Source organism: Calonectris borealis, chromosome Z (genome assembly GCF_964195595.1).
Source record: "Calonectris borealis chromosome Z, bCalBor7.hap1.2, whole genome shotgun sequence".
NCBI classification, from domain to species: Eukaryota; Metazoa; Chordata; class Aves; order Procellariiformes; family Procellariidae; genus Calonectris; species Calonectris borealis.
The window spans coordinates 83,219,552-83,240,972 of NC_134352.1; the positions used below are offsets into that span (position 1 = coordinate 83,219,552).

Here is a 21,421-nt window from a genome sequence, read left to right on the forward strand (position 1 = left end):
TTCTGAGTTGGATACTTAGTCTATTTATTGGAAAGAAGTCGTACATGTGGGTGCTTTGTATCTGCGCTTTCTGTGCAGCTAATTGACAAAACAGAGCTTAGATGGGTAATAATGTATCCGTTTTGTCAAGACATACAGTGAAGTTATATTAACTAAAGCGATGTCAGACTCGGTAGATACATATATTACATATAGACAACATCTGGTTTGTTCGTCTTTATTTTTTACATTCTAATCAGTTTTTATGATTAAATACATGTTAATTAGTTTTGCTTGCCTCTCCTAACATACCAGGGTGATGGTTATAAGCACAGGAGGAAAATATTTAAATGTTTGCTATAAAGTTGTTTACCTGACCATTATTATTTTTATTAAATTATGTCTATTGAACGCAAGGCCTAGATAATGAGTGCCCTAGCAAGGTTTCTTCGTAGGTTCTTGAATTGCTTGGGGACAGCCTGATCCTGCCAGCCGGCACTGTTCAGCTGCGGAAGTCTGCCCTTGCACATTTAACCGCCCGAGCTTTTGTGGGGATTTCGCAGTCCTGAAAAAACCTCCCTGACTGTAAGCGTGCGTTTGTCTCCAAGGACAGTTTGAAAGATTCATTCAGAAACATACGGTGAAAATTACCCTCACGTTTGTGTTCTAAGGATTGAAGACTCTCTCTTTATCCATCAAAACAGTAGCAAACCACATATTAAGATACCACGACATGGTAGAAAACTCTCTCCAGTCAAGCAAAGGCAAGAACCCAGGCTTTTCTCTCAACAGTAATGATATGATCTTGGAAATCTAATTGGGATGGGTTGAATCCTAACTTCAATTATAGGAACTTCTCTTTCAGAGCCATAAAACAGAAGCATCAAATAATGGAAAATGAACGCATTAGTTACTTGACTACCACATTAAGGCCACAAAATGAAACACAAAGTCTAGTAGGAGGGGACCTGAGTTGGATGCAGGAACATTAATCTGATCCACTTTGAAAACTTCATGTTTTATGGGACAAATTTAATAACAAAGATATGTATTAAATTACATGCTTAACAGGATGAAAGTACATTACATTTACAGCACAACTAACTGAGCAGTTAACATACGCTGAAGTCCTGTTTTTGCCTAGGACATCATTGAGGTTAAGAGATATTGAAAGGAGAGAAGGGTTGTAAGATGTACGTGCAGTTGGAGATATTTAGCAAAGGGAGCTTGAGGGAACAGAAAGCTTATGTTGGTGTATACTGAATTGGGAAGGTTTAAGAAAAGGGCTGAAGAAACATTCCTGAGTAGGAACAGGGTTGCACCAAAAGGGTAAGGCCTTTTGGGGTATCGACGGTTATACTGAGGAGACAGCGTTTAGAGGAAGGTCTGGATGTCTGGAGAACACAATTTTGAGGATGAGATGCTAAGCAAGTGTAGTATGGCATGGATGTGAAGAATCTGGTAGATTCAAGAGCAGCTGATGGAACTAAGTAGCTGTTGGTCTCCAACAGGCAGGACTTGGGGAGAACTTGTACCTGTAGGTGCCTGGCTGGGAAGCGCTTACGTACCAGAGGACAGGGTTTTTCCAGAGGATTTTCTTCCCCCCCTCTTCTGTCCTGCTTTGTGCCTGTCACCTTATGCATGCTCTAACTTCCGTTTCATGTATTTTCAGGGATTTTTTCTTTTTTTAGTGTTCTCCAGCTGGACTGAAGCCGAAGAATATCCAACAGGCACAACTCACCCCACCAATAATTCACATCCTGAACACAGGAAGATGCAGCAATCAGGCAGCCGAGTTTAGTAACAGCTTTTAGGTGCTCTGAAGAGGGCCCTTCTCACAGCCCTGCATTCCCTCAGTGCCAGCACACTGGCAGCCTCCATTTTAAGGCCCACCACCACCCTTGATGCAAGGGACAAACCGCACTCTACTTCTTCTCGGGCGCACCTGTTGGGTGAGCGGGACATGTTTAATAGTGGGTTAGGCTGGACTGGGCAGGGCTGGTTTGGTTTGGTCCGGTCTAGACCGCCTCCGGCCCCTCAGCTCAACATTCCCGCCACTCCCCTCACAGCCCGACAAACTACTCTGCCCCCCTGCTCAGGTGAGCCTAGAGGCGATTGGCCGGCACTACTGTCAGCCCCGCCTCTCCTCCCCACTGTGATTGGTCCGTCCATTAAGTGGCCACCCCTATTCCACTCGTGATTGGGCAATTCTTCGGGCAATCTTTCACCCTCCAGCGTCTCGATTGGTTGCGTGAGAGAGGTAGCGCGGTCCCCTCTCACGGCGCCCGCTGGCCTCCGCGGGGTGCGGGGGCCGGGCGCTGCCGGGAGCTCGCTGTGACTTTCCCCACGGGCTGTACCGGCCCGTGGCCGGGCCTGCTGCCCGCCCCGATGGAGCTCTCCTGCCAAACGCTGAGAACCACCTACCAGGCGAGGGAGGCGGTAAGAACAGGCAGGCCGGGCGGCCGCGCGTCCCCGTTGCTATGGAAATCGACGGGGCGGCACTTCTGCGCATGCGCGGGGAGCCGTGCGCAATGGGCGGGGGAGGCGGCGGTACCATGGCGGCCGAGGCGGGGGCGGTAGTGCATGCGGAGGGCTGGGCCTGGAGGCCCTCGGGGTCATCGGCATGGCGGCGGTCCTGGCTCTCCTTAAGGGTGGGGGCTTAGCACAGTCCCCCCTTCTCGTTTCCCTTCCCTTTGCAGGAGGGAAGTGCTTCTTATCCTGCCCTCTCCTCAGGGCAGGGCAGGCCCCCTTGCTTTCCTCAGCCCCTGTCCGAGGCTGTTACACGGTCGTGGCAGGAGCAGATACAGCGAAAGGGGACAAGTCCGTATTCCTTCCTTCCTCAGCTCCTTTTTCCGTAAGTCAGGGCTGTACTGCCCCACCGTGTCTCCATCCCACGGATGGGTCGAGCTCCAGGACGCCCAGAAGCAGCAGGATTTTGCTAAATTTCTTAACCTGTTCTTTTGCCTCCATCTGCTGGTCAAATTCAACCAGAGTAAGATAGACTGCAGGGCTGCACTCAAGGACTGCTAAAAACCTTTCCCACAAAGGTGTTGGGTGCTGTGCATGCATACACAAATCCCTGTTCCCACTCTGCGTGAATAGGACAGGTTTGCTCACAAAAAAAAAAAAGGTAGTTTGGGGAGGCGTTATGAGGCTGAGTTTTAGGTTATGTCAACCTCTTAGATTAGTAGGTTATATATTTACCTAGGAATGGGAGTCTCCAGTAGTGTCTCTTTCTGAGCCCTAAAGTGGATTTATATCCCGACCACTGAGAGTGGTGCCCTAAGGTGTGGTACTAAAACGGTGTTAATGTGCAGAAGGAAGACAGGAGAAAAAGGGGTCAAATTAGACAACTTATAACCTCACCAATGGGGATTTGGGTGGCCCTGATCCCAAGGATTGTTTTGACTACTAAATGCAGAAACATTTGTGGGAATAGGACCTGGAGCTCGTGAACTCTTCCCCCTGAGCTGTATCGCTGGTTTTGGGTTGGTTTGCTTTGTAAGCTGACTTCCATAGCCTTCTGGCAGGATGGACGTGAAGATCAGGTTTTACATTTTGGGTACAGAGTAGGGGGAGGGGTTCATACTCTGCAGAGGGGCAGAAGTTTGGAGCCTACTTTGTTTAAGCCAGTCAGTGATTAAGGACAACCTGAAGCTGCCAAGAGGATTTTAGATTCTTCCTCTAAGGTTCTTGACTTCTGTGGAGGGAGTCTAGATACTTAACTTCTGTTTTCTGAATTCCAGTATTCCAATGCAGTATCTAAAAGTTAGGCTGCTACATCTTTAATTTGTAGCACTAAATGATTACTGGAATTCCTGCTTCCCCAGCTCTGTCCTTATCTGTATTGCATTTTTCCATTAATCTGTTCTATAGAATGGAGATTATTGTTTTCTACCAGTTTGGGGAAAAGTGTTTCAAAAAATAAACTCCTATATAAGTATAAATTCCTATATACATTACAATTCTATGGCTGTTCACAGCTACCCAGTGTAGTCTTACAATCAAAGAAATTTGTTTTGTGAGGCATTTCACTGTTTTTAATTGTTAAATATTTCCTATGTTTGTTCTGTAAATCACTCTTGAAAAGCAATATTATTGTAATCTGCAGTAGAACTTTGGAAATTTGTACAAATGAGTGGGAGAATTAATGCTTATTAATTAATTCATAAATTCAGCATCCTTAATTTGTATTGTTTAATAATTCACCATACTTTGTGGCCATTCATTTTTATGTATTCATAACACATATCGCTTCAAATTAGTGAAGTCTTGGCAGTGTGAAACCTGGCTTCAGCAATGTTCCTGTTAAAAGAGAGAGATAATAGTGTCTGTGAGTGGCTCTTAATATCGGAGCATGAATTAATGAAAGATGGCACGTAACTATTGCAATGGGGGGAGAAATCGGAAGGTTTCTATTTTCAGTGCACCGAACTCCCATCGTAAAATGTCTTTAGATTTTAAATGTAACACCTCTCAAATGCATCCTAGTGTTACTACTAGGACAGCCATAACTTCTGTGGTAAACTTGCTGTGTGTCTTTAATTATGAAAGCCATTTGTAATCCTTCTTGAGAAACTTTGCCAGCTCTATTGTTTGCAGCGGGCTTGTATAATTTGGAAGAGAGAAGAGAGTAAAGAAGCGCCTTTTCTTTGTGCTGAGAAATTCTATTCAATGGCAGCCAAGTTATACATTTCTCTTCTCTGCTTGTTGCTTTCTCAAAAAACACTGTCAGCCAGCCAAACAATAATTGGACATCAGCCTTCTAAAAAGCCTGGCAAAGCTGCAATTATAAGATGCAAAGGGCTAGGGGAGAAGGAAAGCTGTGGGGATACGGGGCAGTGGAGGGAGGAGAAAAACTGCGCGAGTCCATCAGGCCTCAGCTACTCTCTCTACCCTGGCACATGGTGCCAGCTTCATCTTGAGGAACCCCATGTTTGGCAGCCATCCTGGGATCCCAAAGGAAAAAGAGGGAAGGGACACTGCATGCGTGTTACAATAAGATCTTTCCCTGTGTGATTACAGAGTTAACCGCTTGCCTCTTGACTGAATTCCTGATCACAGATGCCTCTGAACTCATCTTATTGATTGCCTCAGTTGCATGTACAAGGGCACAGTATTACAGCAGTATAGTTATTATTTCCAAGCTTCTCAGACCATGACTTACTCTGTAACTTTCTTCTTCATGCTATCGAATATATTCATGCAGAAATATAGGGTCAAATGATAATGAAACATTATGGGGTTAAATTAATCTTTTAGTGGGTCCATTAATTTGATGGAATTACACAAGAGACTAGGTTGATTTATAATGTAAATGCATTTTAGTAAAAGGTATGGAAATGACTAAACGAACAATTGCATTTAAAGATGCATGACTCTAATCGAGTTTAATTTTAAACGGCTGCAAAGAAAGGAATATGTACCGCTCCTTTATTGAGCTAGAAATAAATAAAAGACACTATAAGTGTTGGAGCTAATTAGTTAAGTGCTCAACTATTTAGTTTTTAAAAGAAGATCACGCTTAAGTGCCTTAAGCTTTTATTAATTGCATGGACCCCAAAATCCCCTATAGTAATTGAAAATTTAATTACATACATTTTTTGTTCTTTTAAGAATGGAAGCTTATTAAACTTTAAACACTTAAACATCTATTGAAATACCAGTGGCTATAAACAACATGCAATTCTAAATACTAATTAAACAGGAAGGCTAAATCACTGTAAAGCTAAACTGAATTTTAAGTAACTTTGCATTCATAAGTACTCCTATTTTTTTCATGCCGTATAAGATTTACCATGTCTTCTCTGAACTCAGCAGAAGTCCTGGGCAGTGCTAGTATCTGTCTGTACTGTGGCAGGCACGTTGTTTTGTGGACATATTTGCAGTGGGGGTCAGTCCCTGGAGAATAAACTGGAGTTCAGGAAAGGAGAACAGCGTGGGCAGAGAGCTGTTTAAGCGGACAGTTAAAGCTGCTGGTGGCACTGACGCACAGAGATTCATATACCTCTTGGAAAGGGTACGTGGTAAGCTAAGACTGGTGAAAGGCAGAGAGACGTGGCTTTGTGGGGTTGGTCAAGAAAGCATCGATCTGTGCACCACTGACTCACAAGATTTATGATTTGGTAACAGTTACATGTTGAAAGGTCCTTAATTTTTCTTTCTTTTATAGAAACTTCACAGAACTGGGACCAGAGGTGTTGATATCTCTGTTCTGTTTTTCAGATCCAATATAATGCAAGTCTTTGTCAGTTGATCAACCGATTAACGGCTTAGTTAATTTTCTTTGGACAGATGTCTGACTTCTCAAAATTAACCATTGCTGTTTGCATTCTTATTAACACAAGATAAAGACTGAACCTCTCAGTCTAAACTATCTTCTGATTTTAAATGGGGCTCTTTTTTAATGTAAAAGTTCACTTTTGCTTCTGCTTGGTCAACATAACAACAAGAACATTACTATGCTAAGGTTGAAGTGGGTTGCTCATGCAAAAACGCAGTGTTACCCTATGCTGCCCAAAGCAAGTCTCTACCTAGAAGAGTATTTGAGATGCTGCCCATCACTGATTGCTGTTTATACTTGAACTTAAAATGCCTCTAGGGATAGCAGAAGTAACCTGGTGGGATTAACAGCAGCAGAAGACACACCAGAATACAATTTCTTTCCAAGGAAAGTTCCAAGCGTGGATTGTGAGCCCTGTCAGTTTATCAGGCAGATGCAATTCCTCTCTCTTCAGAGTATTACTGTAAATACTAAAACGTGAAACACTTGATGTGTTTGTCTTCTGTGGCAACCACTGTGTTTTCATGCTATGTTTAAACATGCAGAGGTAGCTATGATCCTGCCTTTTGATATGTGGGCAAATGCAACAGTTCATTTTTCTCAGCATAAAACAGCATTTAGAAGAACGTACAGGTGGGACTCTCAACAAGTGATGATTCCAGCTTCCTTCTTGCACCTCCAACCTTGTTTCAGAAGGTTCAGATCATCCAGGAGAAATGGTAAAAGGTCCACAATTCAAAATCTGTTTTCCAAACACCAGCACCTCAAAACAATAAGGAGAAGATCCTTTCATCCTAGGGTGTCAGTGTTTTCTCTGCTCGTAACAGTTCTCAGAATCGGTTCATTTCTTTTTGCAGTACCTCTCAGGAACTGATCTACTTCATTCAAGAGTTACTGATCTACCAAGCATTTACACAGCACTCTTCCTCCCTAAAATGGTTTAGAAAAATCATCTTTGTACCACCACTGAAAGGCAAATGGTATTGTAGCTTCCTTATGGACGCAGAAACAGAGTGGCTGCGTAACTTTATCAAGAGGGTATCAAAAGTAGTAAAGGCTAGAAGTGGGGTATGGGTTCTTCCCTTTTCCCCAGCCAGTTTGATTCTTTTCTCTAGAAAACCAGAATGAAGATTCTACCAATCTTTTCATTAATATGTGAAATTCAAATACACTTTCACCCCGCAGGAAACGTTGTTAAAAGCAAACCCCATCCCTTTCCTAGTTGTGTCACTAGATGGCCCCACGTCTGAAGCAAACATCCCAGAAAATATCTGCTATACTGGGAGACCTTTTGCCTACTCTACCCAGTACTTTTTGCAGGTTAGCAAACACACAGAGAGGTATTAGTTTTAAAATAAAACAATAGCTGATTGTGCTATCTCAAGTGTTTAAATTACCAGCAGAATGCTATATGATATCCACTGCTGTGTACAGAGCAGAGGGAGCAGATAGGTCTAATCTGACAAAGGAAAGGCATGCTAAAGAGGTAAGTTGGTTTTGCAGTACATTGCGCCACCCAAAAGCACCTTTGCTTGTAGGAATAAATGATTCTCCAGTATCTGCAGTTTACTGTAATAACGCTTCCTTCGAAGAGACCGGGAAGGATAGGGTAATTGTCTTTCCGTATGGATATTCCTTTTACACATCTTGTGGGATTTAAAAACATAAGCCTTGGTCAGTGGTAATTCTTTGGTTCATTTGTGTGCCAGGCACTGGCAGAGAGCAGCAGAAGTCATTGCTACAGACGCTGGGGCTCTGTTTGCAGTATGAAGAGGACAAAGATTTGTGGGTTTGTCACCTGCAGGTTCCTAACCCTTGGGCTAGGCTTTTTCTTGGGGATGGATGCAGGCACCGTTCGATTGGGGTAGAAGGGAGGGAAACTGGGGGTGGAAGTGGGAGTCTGTATGCATTACTGTGCAATATCATCACGAATATATATGTGCTATACAACACATAAACTGCTGCTCTTTCCCCATCCACTGAATAAGTGCCACTTTTTCATGTTCATACTGAGTCCTCATAAATAATGCTGAATGAAGCATCCTAAAAGAGAAAGGAAATAATTTATTTGCCTAAATGTGGGTTTGGCTATACCTGCTTTTCCTGTGGTTCCAGCATCAAATCCCAATGAGGCAGACCAGAGTCGATACGCTGATTTTTAGAGCTTTCCTTGTAGCAACTTCTGTTATGACCCTAAAATCTCAGGATTTCTCTGTAGGCACTCAGCATATATAGCATGTTTCATCAAAGCAAGACTTTGTTCCAGTATCTTACGAGATTTCTGTTTCCAGTGTCCCTTTTGCTATACTTGATATTGTACTTTATGCTCCCCTAGATGTAGCTTTGCTGAATGATGGCAAAGATGTTTTACACCACCTTGTTTTTATCGCTGAACCATTTGTGAATGCTTTTGAGCTCTCCAATCTGTGTAAAGAAATCTATGGGACTGACTCCATATTGAAATTTCTGCATGTCAGGACCAGACTTTGGTCACTCTGGTGTTAAAATTGGGCAAGTTTGGTGTTATCACAAACTATTAATTCTTCAAGCGCTCTGTATTTCACTTATTGTGTGTATGTATAAAGGTCCATGAAATGGGAGGTGCCAACAGTGTACAGCTGGTCTTTGTAGTGTAGTTGTGCAGATCCCAGACCTTTTCTCCACCCCCGCTTCTCCAAGCACTCAGAAAACGGGTTTCTAGTTGCAAGGGAAGGACACAGCCACGCTGGAACACGACGTTTCCTTGCACAGCCCTTGGAGACATTGTGTATGAGGTCTGCAAGAGTCCTGCCTTGAAATTCTTAGCAGCTTGGAGATCCATTGCCATAGTTATTTTTTTCAACCTCAAAGTAATTTTCTCTTCTCTAGGAAGAGGTTTCTACTCATCCAGTAGCCCTGCTAATGTGTAAGAAAAATTACATTGAAAACCATTTTCCTTCTGTTTATTAACAGTGAGTTGTTTTACAGTTCTTACATGCTGTTGTCTTAATTTGTTTGTTTCCACAGGCTACATTTAGATGCTCTTTACAGCAATAAAGAGAATATTACATTTGATCTAGAGTTCTGTCTTAATTCACAGGATGAGATGCGAACAGAAGCTCGTCGAAAAAATCTCCTCATTCTCATTTTGCATTATTTAATGGAGGAAGGGTATGTTTTTTAAATAATAGTGCTCTTTGTGTTGGTTTGTGTGTGTCTGACCTCCCGTAATGTGTCCTTCTGTCCTCTGTTGGGTGGATGGACAGCATGGCCCTTTGGTTTGATGTGAGAAAGAGGTAAACTGCTATTACATATCTTGGCAGTTTACCTTGCTAAATTGTTTCAGTTTCTGGAACAAAAATGTCCTATATAATTTAAAAATACTTTAGAGCAATCAGCAAAGGGATTTTTAAGGGAGTTTATGCTTTTATAATAAATAGAGTTGTGGACAGGTTAAAAATACCATATACTTACTATGCTATTGTTTGCTTTTTCTCTCAAAAATCAGAACAAGATAATGACCCTCAGCTTTTTGATCTTTGTTTTTTTGAAATTACCAGGTATGTCGATGCTGCAAATGCTTTGGAACAAGAGACGAGCTTAAGTTTACGTGGCTTTGAAGTTTGTGACAACATTGATCTTGAGACAATTTTGATGGAATATGAAAGCTATTACTTTGTAAAATTTCAAAAGTATCCTAAAATTACCAAAAAGGTCCTGGACACTGGTATGTGGCTGTTTTCCAAAAAGAAAGCTTTTGTTTCTCAAAGCCTAAAATGTGCATTTGCCTGATATATTCACCACACTAAACGTTTGAACTCTCTTACAGTTACAGAGGTATAGTTCTAGCACATAGGACATAAGAATTGAGAGATGGGGCTTTGAGCCCTTCTGCTCTTCCTTCTCTCTTTATGTAGAGGAACAAGAAGATGATATTTTTCTGTCTTTTAAAAACTGCTTTGATATTGGAAAATGCCATGTACATGCAAAGTATTATGGCATAGATATATTCACTTTCTTCTCATGGGGAGAGAATAGTAAGTCTGTTCTATTTTGGATTTAATTTTTAAATTAAAATAAACCACTTAAATGAAATACTATTTCTTAGCTCATCCAAGCTAGTGCTTAAATGTTTATCACCACTAGTCTCATTAACCATTTATTCTGCACATTTTCATATACTAAAGGTAACGTGCCAAACAAGTAATAGGTTTATTTGCTCCAAAGGACTTGAAGTCTGAGGTATAAATGAATGATACAGAGTAAGGCAAATCAGAATATGAGCATTCTGTTATGACCCAGAGAGCCTGAATCGTTTTGTACTTGAGCACACAATGTAACTTATAGAAGCCATAAGAACAACTGTATAAGAATCAATTATGAAGAGCTTGGAGGGTACAGAAAACACCAACATCTCTACCTATTAGTCTTGTAAGAAAAATATAATCGTCAGAGAAGGGGATGATTGGCCAGGGAACATCTCTGAGCAGTTGCCATTGTTTCATATGGCTGCCAGCAACTTTGAAATCACAGGTAAATGAAACATTATATAAATATAATAAAATTACCTGTATAGGTGAAATGATTTTGAAAGGTACTAAAGCTACTAGTCATCATTCCATTCATGGTGATATAGAAGATCAGTACTAGCTGGAAGCAAGCATTATCTGCATGAAAAGAGATTTACGGCTAGAACCTATTGATTGGTGTTTATACAAAGAGGAGCAGCCTTGCAGGACAAAACCAAAGGGATATGTTATGAATCAAAAAGGAAAATGTACTACAAAGCATTTATCACATCATACTTATTCTTAGTCAAACTGAGTGGTAGCCAAGGCTGGATTTATGAACTTAGATCCCTGTGAACAATTCCCCAATAGCCACTAAATCTCTTAGACACTTACAAGCTCTCAGTACCCATTTTTTGGTCAGTAAAGCTACTCAGACGTGGGGTACTCTGCCATTACCCAAGCCCAGAATTGCAACCATGCCGGCAGGGATGTATCATCCTTTTTCCCTGAAGCCTAAACAGCCTCCCTCCTGCATGTGTCTCTCTTGAAAAGCTGCTGCCTGGTAGTTTGTGACCTGCCTTAAATTGTGTCCGTGGTCAAATCATGGTATACGCAGGCCAAACAAAATGATTAGTGTGGTGCTCCTTCCTACTAAATTCTTTGTACTACCCAGCAAGTCCTACAGAAACAACTAATTTCCATGCTGAATTGCAGTTTGCAGTGTTGTAGAAGCACCCGCAGGATTACAAGTTTCACGCATGGGCTCTGCTGCCTCTAAGTGCACCACGTTCCCCAGCTCTTTCAGTGAAACAGCTGTTTGGGAAGGATTATTTTATGTAAGCGTATGAGAATCTGGGTGCAAGAGCATTGTAGAGAACACTGATGGGAGATGTATTTTGGCACAACTAGGTGCATGCTAGTACGATACAAACCCTCAGCTTTATGAGTTCACATCTGGGCTTTGCGAGTTTGACAATTTGTGACAAAAGCTTTTCTTTGACAGAAGTTGTTTCAAATGATAGAAGTTCAAAAAATAACATGGTTTGATAACCACCATTGCAATGTGAAATTTATGCTGTCTTGGTATGCTGAACATGATAAAATTACTATTAAGAGGAGTAAGGCAAATTCTTATTTCCCAATTCAGCAATGAAAAAAATACTAGCATTAAATAAGCATTCTGTGTGATATATTAAATTAGTTTATTTTGCTTAATCTAATTTCTGGTAGTGTCCATTTTACTGTGAAAATGATATTGATTTTAAAATGCAAGCAAAGAAACCAAAGGCTGAATAAGCCTAAAATTTAACAAGCCTTAAGCAAAACTGGTCTCTCCAATATCAGTTTGTTTTCAAAACATTTTTGCAAGCTTGCATTGCTTATAATCATGCTGTTCCTGTTTATGCATTTTTATTTCCAAGGTCATTAATGTGTGCTCAAAAATATTTTTGAAGGGGAAAAAAAAATCCAGTTACCCTTTTTTATGTCCTTAATTATTTTCCATTTTAATATTAATTTTGCCACAGCGGAAAATAAACAACAGCTGAGAACTGGAGGAAGACCAAGAAGGTAAGAGAAATGTGTGGGTTTTTTTCTGGGCAGAAAATTTTCCTATAAAAGCAATATGCAGCGTGGTTAAACTAATGTTGTGGTACCATAGGAATACTAAAGCCTAGAGTCACACTGCTGACTGTATGGTGCATTTTTCTGTATCTTTTAGAGGAAAATAAAGACTTATTTCCCAAATGGAGATGCAGACAATTTACAAAGTTTCTGCAGTGTGGATAAGGTAGGATGGCGTGTTTGAAAGCAGTAAACAATGAACTTTGCTAGCAGTGATTGAAATTGATGCCTTAGCTTCAGTGGGAGCAAAGTTAGCCCAAAACTGCTTTATTTGAAAACTCTGCCTTTTAATCTTTTGGTATTTTGAAGGAAAAAAGAAGTTGTGAAAGCCTTTCACGATATTGTTTTTTTAATTCTAGGGCAGCAAGCTCTTCTCAGAATCTCTCAAGGCTCAAACATCAGACAGTGCAACGACCTTTGTCAAAAACTTCACCTGGGAGTACAACAGAATTTAAATCATCCACCAAGGAGAGCCCCAAACAGGTTTAAACGTGTTTTAACTTGGCAGCATTACAGCTGAAATTAATGTGATTTTATTTTGAGAGGCTATAGGCAGCAAGAGGATGTGAGTTACACAATTACTAATTGTGTAACTGATGGGTTTTACTAATTATGTAATTTAAGGATTATAGATGCAAGACTTCAGGAGAATATGCTTTCTGGCTGTGAGTTGGGGAGGAAGTCAAAGGCAAAAATTAGAGGAAAAGGAGTCATATAAGCCAGACCATACTGAAAGCAACCAGAGTTTTCCCATTAATACCCACTAAAGATTCATCCTTTAGTGCCAGAAAGCAAGGCAAACAAACCAAGTAGAAAGTCTGGTGTCAGTTGTAAGCGTCTTCACGTTGCATAAGGTGTTTGAGATTGGGGGAGTAATTTGGCTCTGTAATTTTCAGTTTTGTGAGTCTCATTTTGGTAAGATTGCTGTGAAAACTACTTTATTACCACCCCTTACAGAGGAGGGAGCAGGAACAGCAGGTTGGTGGGCAAGCACTGCGTCTGTTACAGCTTTTGAGGAACTGGGTGAAAGAGAACCTCTTTTTTTTTTTTTTTTTTAAGTCCTTGTCTATATTCCTGTGTAGGGAGGAGCTCATCTCTGACCAGTTCTCACCCTTTAAAAAAAACCATTAGCTTTTAGATTTTAAACAATAACTGTTGTGAAGTGAATGTCAAAGTAACTTATAATCCTAAAATGGCTCCTCATTTCTAAGTTGACATGCTGTGCCTTATATTTGCCTGTCGTTTCCACAGTTCATAAGTGTTTCTTCGCATAGCTGTGTAAAATGCAGATTTCTGCAACTTAAAATGGAAGCTCTGTGCATGAAATAACATGAATACTGAGCTCTAGAGCCATGGCTTTCACCACTGTTGTCACTGGTCAGATGAAGTCTAAATGCACAATGGTGTTTGTCTGACAAATACAGGATTACAGTTGCAACTTCCATGTAATGCTACAGCTCATCCGGGCATGTATGAAGAGGTGGAATGATACCTACGACGGAATGATATCTGACACTCATCTACTTGGCAACACATCTGTTTTAAAATTGATTTTTCTTTAGAATAATGACAGTGCAGTTACTCTGGAGCAGCCTGACTTTGGCTTAAGCATCTCAGCAATCAACAAAACTGGAGGAGACAGTACTCACCCAAGAAGGGTTGGTAGAAGCCTAGTATGTGATTTATGATAGAGATGTGTATGTAGAAAAAACACATGCAAGTTATTCACAAATATCAAATGAGAGCTTATTGTGTCTATTTTTGTATAAAATGTTGCTGTATAATTAGCTGAAGGGTCAATTTTATGATTTGGGCAGTGTTTCTTTGCCTAGGAGGCTCTGCTTACATTAAATAGTATTTCAAACACCGTCAAGAAGGAAAAATATTTCTGTTTTTAAAACCCAGTGGTAATAGCTAAAATTGAAGATAAATTTCAAATTCCTGAATGACATGATAAGAGGCTCTGCAGTTAAATTGTTGCACTGACTGAGGAGATGTGCATTCTTTTCCCATTGCTACCACAGATTCTGTGGTCAGTTTTTGCCATGTTTAGGACTGTATGTGCAGGAAGGAAACTCATTGCTGTAATGGCAACCAAAATTTGGCCCAATGCAGTTTTAACAGTAGAGCTATCATCATGGTAAAGACTATCACAACATTGTTTTCTCCTTTAGGGCCAAGTAATTGACTTCCACGGGATGATTCAGGATGCTGTCAAAGTACCATCAAATGGAGTAGCCTTGAACAGCCTTAACTGTGATCCGGATCCATCAGTAAGTGTTTCTGTTCATATTTCCATCCAACAAATATGAACATCAGTTTTACATAACCAGGAACAAAATAAAATACCGCAGCAATGTTGTCTTTGTTCCCAAGTGCTAAAAAAGGGCTTAGATTTCTGAGTGGTGTATTTCTTTCTTAAATGGACAGTCATACTTGATACCGGTCTAATTTGTTGACAGTTGTTTACCCTTTGAACATGAGAGTAGGCAACAAATACAAAGGATATCTTATGATTCAGAAAAAAAAACCCTGCAGAAACCCACAGAACTTCTGAGGGTGAAATTCTGGTTCCTTTGCATTCAGTATGTATTTAGCGTTCATCTCAGCTGAGTTTAGAGAGAAACTCTGTTCTCAGCTGAGCACAGAGTTCAGATGGTCGAGAGAAATTTTCAGTAGTCACTCCTTGACACAAGCCATAGCTTCTCAGACAGTGCATCCAACTTACATGGTGCCAGTCTGCCTGGCAACTGCTACACTTGAAGAGACTTTCAAAACAGAGAATGTGACAATGCGGTGACCCATAGTTACATTTTTCACTCCTCTTAATCTATGTAGGACTTTCACTCCTCTTAATCTATGTTTAGGACTACATGTGCAATAAGAGAGCTGCTCATTTTAGTGTTAATTCAGGATTAGATTCTGTCAGATGGAAAGAGGAGTTACTGCAAATATGGCTTACTTCAAAATCTTTATTATTAGCCATATTTTTACAGCTTTAAAAGTTGATATTATTATGATGTATCACCTTTTTTGAAACTATTTCATAGTTTGTCTGTTTAAAAATAATTGGAAGTCTGACAAGAACTTATGTTTTTCTTTTTTAGGAACGATTATTGAAACCCCTTAGTGCTTTTATTGGCATGACTGGTGAGATGAGAGAACTTGCAACAGTTGTAAGCAAAGTAAGATCAGATCTCCATTTTGGTTGTATAGAGATGTTGGTTATCTTTGTCATCTGAGAATGGTGTTTGTTTCTTTTTACTGTCACTGATAGTGCTTATTCTTGAATAGTGCAAGTTATTTTTCTTATCATGCAACTCCCGACAAGTCATTTCTTTACATGTAAAGATGTTTCTTTCTCATATACAATGGGAGGAAGTAATTAAGACCGTTCCTTTCTAATGGGGAACATGTAATCTAATCATGCTGTACCCATGAGACTGTCATAGCTTTTCCCTTTGTTCTTATTGCTACAGAAAATGTACAATACTTCACTGAAAAGAGAGATTTAAATACATTAGCTAATACCAACTATTATCTAATGTATTATCTAACTGTGATCAAATGGTCGGAAAAACCTCGATTCAACTCTGTGGGTGCAGTTTCCATTCAAGGCATTGGGCTGTATTCGGTGTGGATGGTGGGCCAGTATCGCAGCAATATCCTGATTCTGAGTGTATCTTCTAGATACCATGTACCAAAATTACTAAACCCTGATATTCCCGCATTGTTTATAATACTGGTGCTGCGCCTTGCTTTGCGCTGCCTGCATGATCTGGACTCCTTGTCTTTTCTCGCTTGGCGCAGTTGAGAGGTGCTACTGCTGTAGGCTCTGCAAGCAGTGCCCTTCCCTCATCCCAGCACAGGAGCGGCATGAGCAGCATCGATAATACACTGTATCTCAGGGCAGACTGGGGATTCTTCCAGGATGGGCAGTTTGGCACCTGAAGGGAATCCCAACATCATCGGCACTATTGCATTTCACTTGTGAGTCGAGGTGCAGTCTAGCAAAAGGGCCCTGGGCTACTGGGGTTCAGTGGCCACGAAGGAGGTAAATGCTTTGCATGCATCACCTCCCAGACCCCGCTAGGCACTTGTCCAAAACTTGTCCAAAACATAGTATCACAATGTTTGATAATGTTGGGACTCTTTCTGGATGTAAGCATCAGAAATGGTATCAGCTGTTGCTCCCACATACTTAAAATCAGCTGTTTAAAAAGCCTGGAAAACTCTTGCTGACTGATTTTTATAGCTGTGTATGGTCTGCATTTGCAGTTTAGTAGAACTGAAGTCTAAGAAATTTCCATCCTTAAAGTAAGAGAATTCTCATTCATTTCAATTCCTGTCTGGTTTTTAGTTTATGGTAAACCTTTAAAATAGTGTTGTTCTTGCTGCTACTTTAGCAAAAAGCAATGGGGTTGTTTTAGCCTTCATTATGGTATGTTTTTTAAATTGTGCTGGTATGTTCGTAGTTGCTATGGTAATCAACTCTGTGTAAATCAATAAAAATAAATAGCATGTGGTATCTATTTCACAACACAATCTAATTTAATTTGGAAACAGTTATGGAAGTCTCTACTTAGTATCATAAATCTGATTCATCTTAATTTGCTGTTAATAGAAAGGGAAAGTGTAATCTACTCTATATAAATAATTTTTCTAATTGTATTAAATGAAATTTTCCCCTCGGATATAAGCACATAATTTTTCTTCAGTCTCTGAGGACTGCCTGTTTTTATTGGAGAGCAGAATTTATCCCGAGTATTTGTATTGAGGATATGATATTTTGTGCAGAACAATTAGTCTCTGAAACACAAAGCCACAAAATATTACTAAGGCGAATGGAAAGATTCATAGAAGATTTGGAAAGTTTGATGAATTAAATGAAATTAATTTAGTGAGTGCTTCAGGGCATAGACTAATTACCGACTATCTTTTGATAGATGCTTAGGGGAAAATTTTCCTCCTGTTACAGAGCTTCTCGCACCTTTTCTTGCCGTATATAAAATCTTGCATAGTGTGGAATAAATAGCAATTTTTCACTGTTACTTATAACAGAAGTAATAACATAAGTAATAGGTGCAGCCATAAAGTTATTGAGCATCAAGTTGAAAACGAACAAAAGTATTTTCACATTACACGTGATTAAGCTGTGGAACTTACTACTGCAGAATAAGCATGTTCAAAAAAGAGGTAAGAGAAATTCACTGAGGAACGAATGTCAAAGGGTGTTTGAACTCAAAGACTAAGATGTAATTTTAATTATCGAAGTCCTTCAGTTGCAGATTTTGGTGAATGTAAATATGAACCAACATGTCACTCCTATTGCTTATAGGAGTTTTTTAAAATATCCAAACTTTTTTTTAAACATCCAATACTTGCCAGCATCAGAGACAGAATATTAGGTGTGGTGAATCTTCATATGATGATAGCTCTTCATACGTTAGCTGGTTACTAAAACCAACTAACAGAAAACAGATCTGAGAAACAGATCTGCTCAGCATATACATTTGGCAGTGTATACGCTCTTAGGGAAACTAGGGGCTTGAGGGGAAGCAAGGCACAATGTAGCAGTTCTGTAGAAATGATTGCTGTGTAAGCTTTCCTCTTAGGTCCCTAGTACGTAGGGTTAAATAATACAGTTTGTATCACTTATTAGCACTCTTACTTTATAACTGAGTCGATTCTTTTACTTTGCTGGAGGTCATTATCCTAGTGCAGAAGTTGTTTTACTAACAGGATGCAATGTATGTTGCAGGACATTTATCTCCATAATCCAAACGTGAAGTGGGATGACATTATTGGACTGGATGCAGCTAAAAGGCTAGTCAAGGAGGCAGTTGTTTATCCCATACGGGTAAGGTGCTAAAGAGTTTTGGGAAAACCAGTGTTGGGCTCATTAGCATTTTCCTTGTCATTACGGTGGTGTTTTAGAGTTCTCACTATTTCTGTGCTTTTGTAGGCAGTTCACGTTAGAACTATTCCTGTTCCTGTTTCATCTGACAATGACATACGCATTCTCCTATAGGAAAATGGCTTTCAATATTAAAATTATAAGTGTTGGGCCTATTCTTTGGCACCTTTGGCAATGTAAGAGGTGCTGGATTTGGCTTATATTGATTCAATGGAAAATGACTTATAGAAGAGAATATCAAACCAATTGCATTTGAAGAATTCACTTAAAACAGATTTCAAATGATAAATACAGTGTTTTTCTCAGGACTCAGATCATATATATTATATTGTTTTGGAGGGGTTTTATCCCCCTCTCTTCAAATTTTTTAGGTTTCCTGAATGCGTTAGGAGCAGTGGGGGTAGAGGTTAGAATCCTTTGCATTTTGTTATAGATGATACATTTTTAATCCCTAAATTACTTTTTGGTTTCCTCAGTACCCCCAGCTGTTTACTGGCATTCTGTCTCCTTGGAAAGGATTATTGCTGTATGGACCACCAGGTATGAAAAACTTTATACCATATCCATTTTTTTATCACTACTTCTGTTTTTGTCCCACAGATAAATCATTGATGCTAATTAGGTCAAATGTGTTAATAAAGAACATGTTCTGAAATGTGAAATAAAAGGAGACAATGGTGGATGATTATGTTTGTCTCTCCCACTCAAACCTGTCCACTTGCCTTTCTCACAACCCTTGACTATTTCTACACCTGAATCTTCCAAAAACCAGTACTTATACTAACCATTCAGAGGAGTGAGAACTCATGTTATAACTCTGTTTTTACTCAACTTGGGTCATATAAATCAACTTTGGCTTGACCTGATCTTACAAAATGTGAATAAATCTGGCATGAACTCACCTTCTTGAGGAAAATGTCCTTCCTTTCTTCTGCTGCATTTGGGGGTTGTTTTGGAAGTGGGGTGGAAGCTTTGCCCTCTGCTGTGCTAGCTGGCTGTTTTCCATGTCAGCACAGCTTCACTGCTCCCTCTGCTCCACCTTGACACAAGCACTGCCACCATGAGCGTGGCTGGAAGGGGACAGCGGGCACAGCTATCACCTCAGTCAGGTTGCAAAGGCTGTCCCTGCAGTAAACTCCCTTTGTTCCTGTGAATGTTTAGATGTACTTGCCACAGAAGGCATCTTGACCTGTGGCCACCTGTAGCACGTAGTACTTCAGAATTTGGGGAATGCATTTGCAGTGCTGTATTACCTGAGTTTCTCCAGACAATCCTGGAGGGGCCACAAAATGATCTGAGGGGTGGAACACCGCTCCTATGAGGACGGGCTGAGAGAGTTGGGGTTGTTCAGCCTGGAGAAGAGAAGGTTCCGGGGAGACCTTATTGCGGCCTTTCAAGGGGGCTTAGAAGAAAGATGGGGACAGGCTTTCTAGTAGGGCCTGTAGCGATAGGACAAGGGGAAATGGTTTTAAACTAAAAGAGGGGAGATTCAGACTGGATAGAAGGAAGAAATGTTTTACGGTGAGGGTGGTGAGACACTGGCACAGGTTGCCCAGAGAGGTGGTAGATGCCCCATCCCTGGAAACATTCAAGGTCAGGTTGGACGGGGCTCTGAGCAATCTGATCTAGTTGGAGATGTCCCTGCCCATGGCAGGGGGATTGGACTAGATGACCTTCAGAGGTCCCTTCCAACCTAAACCATTTGATGATTCTATGACTTTCTATTTTAGTGTTTTCATCTGAGTGATAGTAGGATGAGGGGACTTATTCAAACATTTGCACTGTATTTCTTTAAAGATTGAATTTCTTCAACACTTGTTTGTAGGTACTGGAAAAACTTTGCTTGCTAAGGCTGTTGCCACAGAATGCAAAACAACCTTTTTCAACATATCGGCGTCCACCATTGTCAGCAAATGGAGGGGTGATTCAGAAAAACTTGTCCGGGTAAGAATTATTATCTTATTCATTATACTTCAACAAATATCGGGTACCCACTTAAAGAACTGGAGTTTAACACAGAACTGGAAAGTGAGTATTCCTCTGATACTCATAATCTTTCCTGTCTTGGGCAAAACATGTGACGCTGTTCATATCTAGTTCTTAAAATGGAAATAACGTCACTTCTGAGGCAGAAGCCTCACAATGGATTCTTGCTGTGGAATTTTAGTTCTGTAATGCAAGATGAAGCAGATGTCCTGAAGGCAGCAAACATTTTTGACTCACTGAGTAAGAGAGAGGCAAGCAGAGTTCCTAACTAAAATAGTGTTTGCTTAGTGACCCCTTCAAAGCGCTTCGCATCCTTTCTGCAAGGATTGGCTCCTAGGTTCCCTACAAAATGTTATTTAAATTCCCAAATTTGCTACTATTCTTAGTCTTCAGGACACAGAATCGGCAAAGAATTCCCTTGTCACAAAGATCTTACAGTCAAACACAGATGTAATGTTGTTTTAAGAAAAGTACATTGATGGGTAAATGTTTTTTTGCATATAGACTAGCAAGTAGCATGCATGGCTCAACTGTGGTACAAAAAAAATCAGGGATTCAGGTGTTGCATCCTTGCTCTAAGATGCCCATCCTAATCTCTCCGTAACATCTACCATTTCAGCGTAAGAAATCCACAAGCTCTTAGCCTTCCTTTATGCTCATCTCAGGCTACACTTGGGATAGATACAGAGCTCTTGAAAATGAATAATCGTAACAGATTGCGCTCAGCAAATGGCATTACAAGCATTATTAATCTCTCTTGAAATTTAGGCAATGTCTGCAACGTAATTATTCTTCATGTGTCCTTTGTCCTTTAAAATGGCACATTTTTCTTCTGACGTTCACCTCCTATGTTATTGATCCTCTTGACATTTGTCTCAGTAGCTTCCTAGAAGTTTCCCTTCTGGCAGGAGTAGGGATGGGACAGTCTGTTTTTTGACACCATCATCCAAAAGGTTTTTGTGAACATGCTGCAGCATTTGCAATGATTTGAATTTGTGGCATTTTACCCTTAGTTGAGGGTAATTTTGGCAGAATCCAAAAATGAAATAAGATTGCGAATCAGGACAGTTCTAAGAAAAGTATTGTGTGAATTTATATCCTAAAATCACATGAGGCTGGTGCAGGAGCTTTCTGAAGCTGTAT

The 21,421-nt window shown here is 40.3% G+C and overlaps 1 protein-coding gene across 1 annotated transcript in view; it reads left to right on the forward strand.

Annotated features, from left to right (window-relative positions):
- Positions 1-2,247: 2,247 nt before the first annotated feature.
- The window catches only part of KATNAL2 (katanin catalytic subunit A1 like 2), a 32,539-nt gene continuing 13,365 nt past the window's right edge, over positions 2,248-21,421 (forward strand). Inside the window, exons 1-11 of the mRNA XM_075138050.1 lie at positions 2,248-2,418; positions 9,342-9,412; positions 9,802-9,968; positions 12,279-12,321; positions 12,735-12,858; positions 13,938-14,033; positions 14,550-14,648; positions 15,483-15,560; positions 18,137-18,235; positions 18,769-18,832; positions 20,118-20,236. Of these exons, the coding sequence (XP_074994151.1) occupies positions 2,368-2,418; positions 9,342-9,412; positions 9,802-9,968; positions 12,279-12,321; positions 12,735-12,858; positions 13,938-14,033; positions 14,550-14,648; positions 15,483-15,560; positions 18,137-18,235; positions 18,769-18,832; positions 20,118-20,236 (1,011 nt within the window). The 5' untranslated portion in view covers positions 2,248-2,367. The remainder of the gene's footprint in view (positions 2,419-9,341; positions 9,413-9,801; positions 9,969-12,278; positions 12,322-12,734; positions 12,859-13,937; positions 14,034-14,549; positions 14,649-15,482; positions 15,561-18,136; positions 18,236-18,768; positions 18,833-20,117; positions 20,237-21,421) is intronic.